This window comes from Lactuca saligna, chromosome 9, assembly GCF_052625555.1.
Source record: "Lactuca saligna cultivar CGN05327 chromosome 9, ASM5262555v1, whole genome shotgun sequence".
Classification (NCBI taxonomy): Eukaryota; Viridiplantae; Streptophyta; class Magnoliopsida; order Asterales; family Asteraceae; genus Lactuca; species Lactuca saligna.
Genome location: NC_136425.1, coordinates 14653763 through 14666057, shown reverse-complemented (window position 1 = coordinate 14666057; position 12295 = coordinate 14653763). Strand labels below are relative to the sequence as shown.

Genomic DNA, 12295 nt, shown 5'->3' with positions numbered 1-12295 from the left:
TTGTTGTAATTTGGTGTCTATGAATGTGTGATGATATGGGTTTATATAGTTGTGTGATCTTTGGTTAATTAATCTCTTTCTAACTCATCTTAATATATTCAAGAAATGTCAAGTGGGGTTTGACTAAGACATGGTATTGGAATCTTTCTGATCCTTGTAAAATTAATTATTAAGATAACAAAATCTTTTTCTCCTAGATATAAACTTTTAAACTCGTATGAATCTTATAGAGTAATGCGAAATTGATTTCCCACATCAAATCTACAAGAATACTCATCCTATTTTATTGCCATTATTATATAACGTGTGTGATTTTTTTATATAACTCGTGAACCGCAAACAAATATACATGATGATTTCACATGTTTTGTTAGTTGTACCATATGCTTTTTTATTAGTATTTTGTGACACTTGAGTGGTTGGGATTATTAAAATATATATTGACTAAACAAGATGATATAATGGTTCAAGAATAATAGTTTTGACATAAATTATGATTAAAACAACTCGACGCGTCTATATGCTATATAGATCTACAAGGAGCCATCAAGATTCAACACAATCAAAGAATCTATCACCCTAAAATTCAAGGGATAATATTTTGAAAGTGTAACGAACTTTCGATTTTTTTCACATTTAGTCACTAAACTTTTTTTCGTTATATATTTGTCATTGAACTATTGAAACAATTCACATTTTACCCTTACGACCGGATGCTACCGGTCATAAGGGTAAAATGTAAACAATTTCAATAGTTTAGTGACAAATAGATAACGAAAAAAAGTTTAGTGACTAAATATGAACAAAATCGAAAGTTCGTTTCCCTCTAGAAAGTTCAATGACTAAATGTGAACAAACTTCCTCTTGTATTATGTTTTAGCGAATTATTTATTTTTGTTAAATTGTAGCAACATTTGTTGATAAAGAAATCTATAGGAAAAAAAAATATATTTAAAAAAAAAAAAAAAAAAACCGAAACCAAAATAAAAAACCAATGGTTTGACATTTTCCAAAATCAAAAATCAAAATTTCCAATATGATTTTGGTTTTACAAAAAAATTAACCATTTTCACTGATGTGAATTATGACCATTGGTTTGACATGCGGAATTTGTGACATCCCATGAATCACATGAATACGTAATTACAACATCGCCTGAACTCGTAATTCATCACTTACAGGTTATGAGCCTGCTGGTGTTTCCACTGGGTTGTGTAGAATAGTCCGTGGCCGCCATCTATACTCTGGTAGATGACTACATCGCCACATTGCCGGTTAAGGTTATGGTATCTCCTTTCATCCTACATCACCTATTCATCATCATCTATTTACCTAATTATCATCACCTTTCTATCATCACCTATCTCTCATCATTTTATTTCATCACACACCAACTATTTCATCTACCCATGTTTCATCTGCAACATATTTGTAGATATAAAATAAATATACCGTTTAAATCTTTTAAAACATGTGTAAAATCATTCATCCAACATAGACAACAAGTATTCAAATAATATGCACACATAGCACGTAATTTATATAAAATACTTCATATCTATGTGTAAGATGAAAGTAATTATATATACCATAAAAATCCTATAAATGCTTCCTAACTCCAAACCCCAAGGTTTACTCTACTAAAGCTTCATATTCTTGGCTCTATGGACCTAGAAGGGTCCAGATTCCTAACTTCAAACCCCCAAGTTTTACTCTACTAAAGCTTCATATTCTCATCTCTATGGACCTAGAAGGGTCCTGATCTATAACACAAACTTGCAAGAGGGGTTTGAGGCATTCAAAACCCCAAAGATGAAATGATTCAATCCCTAACCCCAAAATGGAATCTAAACAATAAGGAAGGAAAGGGGTTCATTTTTGTACCTCAGAATGAAGCTCCTTGCTTGAATAACTTAGAACAATAACCTTCATTGGTCCCTCTTGCTGGAACTCTTCTCCTTTCTTGTAAAATCACACCAAAAAGCTCAAGATAGCTCTTCCTCTGACTCTACACACTCAAGCTCGCTAGGGTTCTCACTTATGGGAAAGGTAGTCACAATTGAAGGCCATAAGTGACTTTAAATATGGCTCGGACCCAAAGATTTAGGGTTTCTGCCAACAGCGCGAACTCGTCGAGTCCATTCATTAATCCGAGTCATCAGTCGCGACCTTACTCGACGAGTTGAGGCGTCAACTCGTCTAGTCTCTCTTCTTAACTCAAAAGAAAAATACTTAAATTATGATACCCAGAAATCCGGATGTTACATTTTGTTTTTTTATTTCATAGATGTCTTCATCAACAAATGTTGCTACAATTAAACAAAAATAAATAATTTGCTAAAACATAATACAATAGGAAGTTTGTTCACATTTAGTCATTCAACTTTTTAGAGGGAAACGAACTTTCGCTTTTGTTCACATTTAGTCACTAAACTTTTTTTCGTTATTTATTTGCCACTAAACTATTGAAACTGTTCACATTTTACCCTTATGACCGGTAGCCGGTCATAAGGGTAAAATGTGAACAATTTCCATAGTTCAATGGCAAATAGATAACAAAAAAAAGTTTAGTGACTAAATGTAAAAAAAAATCGAAAGTTCGTTACCCTTTCAAGTCATTATCCCTTAATTTTCAACAACCCAATCTATTTAGATTTCGGGGTCTTACTCCATTTATGAACCAAAATGAAAAACTATTGTTACAGTCTAAACACGGAATGCTACGGTTGATACTATTGTCGTGGTCTAAACACGGAATGCTACGGTTGATAGTAATTCTAAAAAACGATTTTAAATAACATATAAAAAGACAAAAACAATTTACAAGGGTTGAAAAAAATTTAATTTATAAAAAGTGGAAAATTGATTTTTGAGGTTTAAAAATCACACGATAAAAAAAGGAAACACACTCTATTAGACTGACTTTCACCCACCAAACGTAGTTGGATTTCACACAAAACAGTTATTGTTGCTTTATTTGATGTTTTTTGCATGTAGTTGTGCCTTATTTAGTCATCAATCAAGTAAAATGTAGTACTCTTCATATAATCGGTCCAAGTAACATAACTAATATGGTAAATTTATAATTTGAGTACACTTATTATTATGAAAAAAATGTTGTAAAAATCTCGAGTAGTTTTGAAGAAGTTTTAACTAAATATAGATTATTTGAAGAATAACTAGCGTTGTATTAATCATCTTAACATATTTTGTTATGGTACTAGTATTATTTACCATCTTTGTTATAGTATTAGTCATATTTAATTTTTTTTAATTAACAAATTACAAAAACATGGTGTGCATTAATACACTACAACTAAAATCTTAACCAAACATTAAACACTGCATAAATATCAAACTTAATAATAATAAAAAAATTAACATTATAGCACACTAAAAATAATGTTTGACACGTTATTTGACAAAATTACAAAAGTAATCCTTGTGGTTTGCTAAAAGTAACAAAGTTAGTTCCTATTAATTTTTTTGATACAAATGGTCCATGTGGTTTGCAAAACTTGCACAGATGATCCTTTTTACTAACGTTGTTAATATTCAGCCGTTAGGGATTGAATTAGCAAAATTATTTTTGTCTTTTCAAATATAAAAGAACTGGATTCGTAATTTTGGATAAACCATATGACCATTTTTGTAATTCTGTTTTAAAATGAGGGGAGGAGGATTGGAACATGGGACCTCATTTCCCCTACTTATTAAAATATTTTTTACAAAAACTTTACTTGTTTCTTTACGTATTTGTTTTATATAATATATTTTTTTAATGTATTTAAAAATACAAAAAGAACTTTTATATACTATGTTATTACATTGCTATGATCCTAAAAATATTTTTACGTTTTCATATAAAAATACGTTTTTTTTTTCTATCACATAGAAAAAATAGTTTTTCTACGTATAAAATGTTTTTTATATATTTAAAAAATACATTTTCGTATAAAATGTTTTTTAAGAACTTGACAACATAACGTAAAAATATGTTTTAGGATCAAATCAAAGCGACTTATATTTTTTATGTAAAACAAACTAAAGACGTTAACATAACGTAAAAATACGTTTTCATATAATATTTTATAACGTTAACGTTTTTAAGTAAAAAAAATGTTATATGGATGATGGGCCAATCACTCATATGTAAAAAATGTCTTTAGTTTGCTTTACGTAAAAAAAAAATTACGTAAATGTATTTTTACATAAAAAAAACCTGATTTTTACGTAATAAAAAACACATTTTTACGTTATATTAACGTTTTTAGTTTGCTTTACGTAAAAAATATAAGTCGCTTTGATTTGATTTTAAAACATATTTTTACGTTATGTTACCATGTTCTTAATGTTTTTACGTAAAAATATTTTATGCGAAAATGTATTTTTTAAATATATAAAAAACATATTTTATACGTAAAAGAAAAACTTTTTTTTTGTATGTGAAAGTAAAAAAATCATATTTTTATATGAAAATATAAAAATATGTTTTAGGATCATAGCAATGTAATAACATAGTATATAAAAACGTATTTTTTTTAAATACATTAAAAAAAATATTTTATGTAAAACAAATACGTAAAATAACAAGTATATTTTTTATAAAAAAATATTTTTTTACAATACGCTAAAACTATATTTTGTTTTACTATTATTTTTTTAAATATGTTTTTTTATTTTTTTATTAATTATTTACGCTTTTATATAATATTAATTAATTTTCGAAAATAAATGATAAGTTTTACTCTAACCTAGTTGGTTAGAGTTTTGGGTGAATAAGAGGGAAAGGAGGTATCAAGTTCGAATCCCCCTCCTCTCATTTTCTATTATGTGTAAGGCAGAGTTACAAAAATAGTACCTATGGTTGGTTAGAGCTTTGGGTGAGATACCAAAAATAGTACCTATGGTTGGTTAGAGCTTTAGGTGAGATATCAAGTTCGAATCTTCTCCCCTCATTTTCTATTATTTTTATGGGAAAATTACAAAAATAGTACCTATGGTTTACCCAAAGTTGCGAATCCAATCCTTTTATACTTGAAAAGACAAAAATACTCTTGTTAATTCAGTCCCTAACGGCGTTAGTAAAAAATGGCATATGTCCAAGTTTTGCGAACCATAGGGGCCATTTGCATCAAAAAAAATTAATAGGGACTAACTTTGTTACTTTTGGCAAACCACATAGACAATTTTCGTAATTTTATCTTAATGTTTTTTTTTTCTTTTGCGTCATTTAAGTAACATTATACCTTCTAACGAGAGAAATTTGAACCGTATACAAGTTAGAACTAGAAGCTAATGTGGAAATTGCACTTATGGACATGAAATATCCGTCACCGATACAGTGGCATATATGTCTTAAATGAACCCTCAATACGAACCATCTTTGTACTATTCGTACCCCAAGTTAAGTCAGAAAGCTTCCTCGACAAGAAACCCATGATCTAGATTGATAAAAGCGGAAATTGTCTAATATCTTCCTCATCTACCCAGTCTCGAAACTCCAGCTCCGTCAATCATGTTGGACATGGGGATGAAGAAGCTAGTCTCCTATGTGGTTGTCGAAAGCTCAACATCGAATGCCCTCCCAAGTTACGATAATCCATGTCGGGAATTTTAGAACTGTAAGAAGTCATTGGTTGAGGAAGATTCGAACAAGAAGGATATCACTTGTTCGTTGTCCAATAATATACATCGAACGACCAATAGATCCAAATATAAGAATTTGAACTATTGATGATTCTTTAATAGGTTTTGAGTTTATAGTTTGCATTTATGCTATAGCATGTACAACAACAAACGCATCAAAAACTCATCTCAATCCTCCATGGAGCCAAGCTTGTCAAAACAAGAAATAAACACGACCCACAAAATCCTAAGCTCAAAAAAAAAAACATATGAAAACCACATAAATTACGCTTTTAGAAGTATTAAAACACTTATAATACCACCATCGAAATGATATAATGGCCGATTATTTGAGATTTAAAATCCTTTTAAAATAAGATGACTCTAGTCAAATCTCACAAGCTTCGATTTTGAATTTTTGCCCGACGTGACAAAATATTAAAAAACTGAAATTATAAAAATTCAAAAAGGACAAAGGAAGGAAGAAGCAAATTTCGTATACCCGAACTTCTATGCAATTCAAAGAACCACCACTGAGATCCCCCACCACCTCACCACCATTGCCTTCCACCTCCCTCTCTTCCTGCCCATAGACAAAAGATTCTTTCTTGCCGCGCGTCATCTCCTTGCTGTCTTCGCCACTCGATCCAAATCCACTTCTGCAAGCTTCAATTAAACCTCCATTAACATGCACGCATGATCTTCCAAAAACAACCAATACACCGACAACGCAGTAGCCATCAATTCCTCCAAAACCCATCTCAATATGGGAGGAAATCGAGAACCCCGCGGTCTGATCGTCGGTAACTACTGCCACGACGTCCTCATCAAAGACGAGGTAGTACTCGCCGAGACCCTAGGCGGTGCTGTCTCCTTCATCTCCGCCGTCCTTGACGGGCTCGATATCACCTCCGATTACGTATCAAAAGTGGGTTCTGATTTTGCTTATAGCGTCAATCTCAATCATACCCCAGTTGTATCACCATCGGGGAAAACAGCCGTCTTCCACGCTTATTTTACATCCGATCCATCGGAAATCCGGCGCGAGGATCGGGTTCTTAAACGGATCCAATCATGCAACCCTATTTCTCCATCGGATTTACCTGATGAAGCGAATTTCAATTTCGGTATGGCAGTTGGAATCGCAGGGGAGATATCTCCTGAAACCCTAGAAAAAATGCTTGATATCTGCGATGTTGTTCTCGTCGATATACAAGCCCTAATTAGAGATTTCGAAATCGACGGAACTGTTAAGCTCATGAACCTAAACGAAACTGGTTTTTCTCACTTACTTCCTCGAATTGGATTCTTAAAAGCTTCAGCGGAGGAAGCACCGTATGTGGATATAGAAGAAGCTCGAAAATCATGTTGTGTCGTGGTAACGAGCGGTAAAGATGGCTGCACGGTGTATTGTAAAGACATAGAACTGCAAATTTCTCCATTCACGACTGTTCAGGTCGATCCAACCGGAGCCGGCGATAGTTTTCTGGGAGGATTAGTCGCCGGGCTAGTGCATGGACTGGCGGTTCCCGATGCCGCCTTGCTCGGAAACTTCTTTGGATCGTTAACCGTCGGCCAAATTGGACTTCCGAAATTCGATTCTACATTAATGCAGGTTGGTTTTGCTTAATATGTATGATTCACATCCGTATCATAATATCATTGTATGGTTTTCTGATCTACTACCTACATTCACTACCTTCATGGTTGTATTCTTTGGACATGATTAATTTAACCTTCATAATTTTGCTTATCTCCTTATAGAAAGTGAAAGATGAGGTACAGAGGAGGAAAATGCAGTGTGATGAACATGACGATGAATCGAGATTTAAAAAGCCGAGTGATCACGAACAGTTTATTGCATCACTATGCACTGCCAAGTTACTAACAACAGACGAGGTTCTTGATCCTGACCCTAGCTACGCTGATCACCAGATATTGTTTGTTAAAAATAGTGTGTATGAAGAACCGATTAAGGCGATGGACACTAAACCTTAACCCCTGAATCCTCCTTAATCTTTGTCTTCTAAGTAGAATTAATTGTATTTAGGAATAAGGGAGCATGGTGTTGTTTGTAGCTAGCCTGCATTTTTAAGGTCTATCTGTTAACCTAATCTTAGTTTATACTTTATATTAAGGTTCTTATAAAGAAAGTACACATAAGATAATTAAAATTGTCCCTCTGAGGTGATTTGTGGTTTGGGAGAATAACATATCGAGGTTCGAATTCACCAATTGAATTTTTGGCTCTTTGTCAATTTCTTGATCCGAATGGGGTGGTGAGTAGTTTTTTAATAGAAGGATTTGAAATCAACTTCTATTGAAATGTTGTTGAAAAACTTGAGATGTATAAAAAGTTAATTTGGGAATATCTTTGATTTTTTACATCCAAAATATACTATTGTTTTAATCATAGTTAAGTATTTTTTAAATTTAACATTGATCTTGACATGCTTCCAATATGTTTTAGGATGCTAATGTGCTAATGTTGATATAGAATTTAAGGGGCTATATCCATTTAGCCCGGCCCGGAGCAAAAAAGCCCAGTCTTATTTTTATTTTTTTATTTTTTATTATTAATTACACAAAAAAATAAAAAATAACAAAAAATAAAAAAATCGGCTATTTACAAATATGAAAAACTTACAAACGTATTGAATGATATAGCCCCTTAAATTCTATATCAACATTAGCACATTAGCATCCTAAAACATATTGGAAACATGTCAAGATCAATGTTAAATTTAAAAAATACTTAACTATGATTAAAACAATAGTATATTTTGGATGTAAAAAATCAAAGATATTCCCAAATTAACTTTTTATACATCTCAAGTTTTTCAACAACATTTCAATAGAAGTTGATTGGCTAGGATATATGTTTTTGTCGACATTTGATTGCTTAACATCAAATCGTGTTAATTTAAACTTTAGAATCCAAAACCATCACCATTTATCAATCGGATTTGGTTTCATCAGATTAGCAGGTTACGTGACATGTCGCATAGGCAATTTCCGATCCCCTAACTTGTTTTTTTTTTTTTTCTTTAATATATTCTCTCTAATATTCTAACATTAATTATTTTATTATTATTGTTGTTACAATTATTTTATTATGGGGAAAAGACGCAACAACCCAATTATGTATATCGACTTTACCTTCTTAGTCCTAAAGTTTTTTCCATGTCTTTTAAGAAACAAACTTATTTTTGTCAGGTCTATTTGGTCATTTTGACGAAATGAAGGGGTCAGTCGGTAACTTCATTGCCACCTCGTTTAACATTATAATTTTCCATGTCTTTTAAGGAAACAAATTTATTTTTGTCAGGTCTATTTGATCCTTTTGACGAAATGAAGGGGCCAGTCGGTAACTTCATTGCCACCTCGTTTAACATTATAATTACAAAGCAATGTGTCGTTCAAAAACTCATCACCAATTTTGTTATGCAAGTCGGTCTTCAAGAGCTTCATCTTTGAAAAACATCTTTCTACACTTGCGGTCGCTACGGGTAATATCAAAGCTAACTTTAAAAGCTTATAAACCAAATAATAAGACCGATGCTTCTCCGTACTAACCATCAAACGAAAAAGGTCAGAAATTCCTTTCAAACTAGTGAAGCACTCATCTTTGATGCAAGAGTGATAAAATATCTCAAGTTGTTCTTTAAGGTCTATTATATCTGAATCATCAAAGTCATACTTGTATAACTTACCCAACTTTAATAACTTTGATTTGTCAAATTGTGCAAATGAATCACAAGGGCTCAAAGCACCCATGTATTCTAGTAATTGGGTGCTTGTTACACTAAATCAATCCCGATATTCTGTAACCAAGGAGGAACTCGGTGAGTCCGAGCGGGATCCGGGTTGAAGAGTAAGTGACCGACTCGGCGAGTCGGCCAAGGGGACTCGGTGAATCTGGTCTGTGCGAGGAAAACCCTAAATTCGGGACTTTGAGCCTATTTAAACGTCTCATTCTCTCCCCTAGGGTTCCTTTACTGCCTCTTTCACCCAGAACATCGAACCATAAGCCCCATTATTGCTCATTCAAGCTTCCAAGCCATTTTTGGGTGATTTGAAGGAAGAATAAGAAGGGGAATCATTGAAGCTTCAAGGAGTGGCCTTAAGAGCTAGAGATTGGGGAAAACTTTCTGAGTTATTGAAGGTATTAAGTCGTTCTCTCTTTAGATCTAGTATGGTTGTGAGTTTTGGGGGTTTTCTAGCCATGATTAGCTACCCCTTTTGAGTTAGAAGTCAGATCTGAAGTTGTTACTTCGGATCTAAGCATATTATGGTCTTGAGAAGCATAAAGTACCAACCCTTGAGTTGATTATGTAGCCTCTTTGCCTTAAACCCTATTTTATGGTGTATTTTGCCTAGATCTCTTTCTCTACACGTAAAGTTTGCAAATTTACGTGAGGAATAGGCTGGGAAGGGTAGATCTACAGTTTGGAGTCCATGCATGACTCAAAAGTCCTCTGCATGTAAGGAGATCTGAATGGACTCGGCGAGTCCTTTGAGTAGACTCGGTGAGTAGCGTGAAGAGTATGGCCAACTCGACGAGTGGGATGAACAGCTCGTTGAGTCAGATGAAGATTGCCTTGTACTCAGCGAGTCTGTTCCTGGACTCGGCGAGTCAGGTCGCGAAACCCCAAACCTTTCAAGTTGAGACTCGAATCAGTGATTCGAGTGGAGACTCGGTGAGTTGGTCAGGTCAGGACCAGAAATCGGTAGACTCAGCGAGTCATAGACTGACTCAGCGAGTCGAGATGCGAAAGGAAGGACTCTGAATATGTGAACTCGGCGAGTCAGTAAGTTGACTCGGCGAGTAAGGTTGACCTGGGAGGTTGACCTTGACCAGGACTTTGACTTTGACCAGTGTTGACTTGGTTGTCTCTCGGGGGTCAGTTAGACTCAGTGTTGCTTTGATATTGGTAGTTCGGTGAGCAAGGGGAGCAGGAGTTCAGAGAGTTGTCGGGCAGCAACTAGTGAGATCATCAGCAAGTTTAGCCAGTGTAGGTGAGTTTCCCTTTGTGTGAATGGGTCTAAGGCCACAATGTCGGCCCCTGTAGTTATGAGTGGAAGGCTCGGGGGTTAGCCGTAGGCACAGTATGCTAGTATGATATTCAGGACGAGGTCCATTAATAGCGGGCGGGTGCCCAAGGATTTGTTTATATGATAGTTTATACTTCTTGTCTGTGTGATACATGTATGTGCCTGGTAGGGAGGTGAGTGTGGGCGAGGTCCCGTATCTCACTAATAGCAGAGTGTGGATGGGGTTCCACGTCTCATTAGTAGCAGAACAGGGGCGAGGCCCAAGTTAGGGAAGCAGTAAGAGTGGGCTGGGCCCGTATCTCACTACCAGTAGGAGCGTGGACGGGGTTCCATGACTCATCAGTAGCAGGACAAGGGCGAGGCTCAGGATAGACGAGGCCTTAGTGTAACGACCCAAAATTTAAGACCAAAAATTTCTTTTAATAAATCATTAGTTAAAGTAAAGTCATCATTCCAAAACATAATATGAGTATAAGTTTTCAAAACACATGTTCATTATCAGAGTAAACATTCCCGGGCTGTCTAATCTATGGTATGTGCCATGCGATCACCCCGAGCTCTTCCCTCCGCTACCGGAAGTACCTGAATCCAAAATTGAAAACCGTAAGCACGAAGCTTAGTGAGTTCCCCACCCTACCACATACCATGCATAACCACATACTGCACATACAGGGCCACACCCACTATCTTGGGCCTCGCCCCCTACCTCGGGCCTCGCCCGCTAAAACGGCCCCGCCGCTCCAGGCCCCGCCTGTCACAGGGCCTCGCCCGACAACAAATAATAACTGATAAACATTTCACAAAACATAACTAACACATGCAATTGGTTCTGTCCTAAGGCCTCGCCCATGTCCTGTTATTGATGAGTCATGGGACCCCGTCCACGCTCATAATGGTAGTGAGGTACGGCCTAGCCCACTCTCACTCATGTTCTAGTTTGGGCCTCGCCCTTATTCTGCTACTAATGAGATATGGAACCCCATCCACACTCTGCTATTGGTGAGATACGGGACCTCGCCCACACTCACCTCCCTACCAGGCACATACATGTATCACACAAACAACAAATATAAACTATCATATAAACAATTCCTTGGGCACCCGCCCACTATTACTAGACCTCGTCCTGCAAATCATACTAGCATACTGTGCCTAGGGCAAATCCCCGAGTCTTCTACTCATAACTACATGGGCCGGCATTGTGGCCTTAGACCCATTCACACAAAAGGAAACTCACCTGCATTGGATGAACTTGCTGATGATCTCACTAGCCGTTGCCCGACAACCCACAGAACTCCTGCTCCCCCTGCTCCCCGAACTACCAATATCAATGCAACACTGAGTCTAACTGACCCCCGAACGCCAAACAAGTCAACCCTGGTCCAAGGTCAAAGTCCTTGTCAAAGTCAACCTTCCAGGTCAACCCTACTCGTCGAGTCACCCTACTGACTCGCCGAGTTCAAAATGATCAGATTCCTTCCATTCGCGACTCGACTCGCCAAGTCAGTCCATGACTCGTCGAGTCTACCGATTTCTGAGTCCAGACCTGTCCAACTCACCGAGTCTTCACCCGACTCACTGATTCGAGTCTCAACTCGTAGGGTTTGGGGTT

General features: G+C 35.9%; 1 protein-coding gene across 1 annotated transcript; it reads left to right on the top strand.

Moving 5' to 3' along the window:
- The first annotated feature begins 6094 nt into the window (after positions 1 to 6094).
- MIK (pfkB-like carbohydrate kinase family protein) lies at positions 6095 to 7896 on the top strand. The gene is made up of 2 exons (XM_078975957.1): positions 6095 to 7243; positions 7393 to 7896. The coding sequence occupies exons 1-2, from the start codon at positions 6395 to 6397 to the stop codon at positions 7624 to 7626; spliced, it is 1083 nt and encodes a 360-aa protein (XP_078832083.1). The 5' UTR covers positions 6095 to 6394; the 3' UTR covers positions 7627 to 7896.
- Positions 7897 to 12295: the final 4399 nt, after the last annotated feature.

Excerpts from the sequence above, each read along its gene's own strand:
- MIK (XM_078975957.1), top strand. The coding sequence starts at position 6,395 with ATGGGAGGAAATCGAGAACCCCGCGGTCTGATCGTCGGTAACTACTGC. Across the intron at positions 7,244-7,392 it reads TCGATTCTACATTAATGCAG|AAAGTGAAAGATGAGGTACA; the intron begins GTTGGTTTTGCT and ends ATCTCCTTATAG.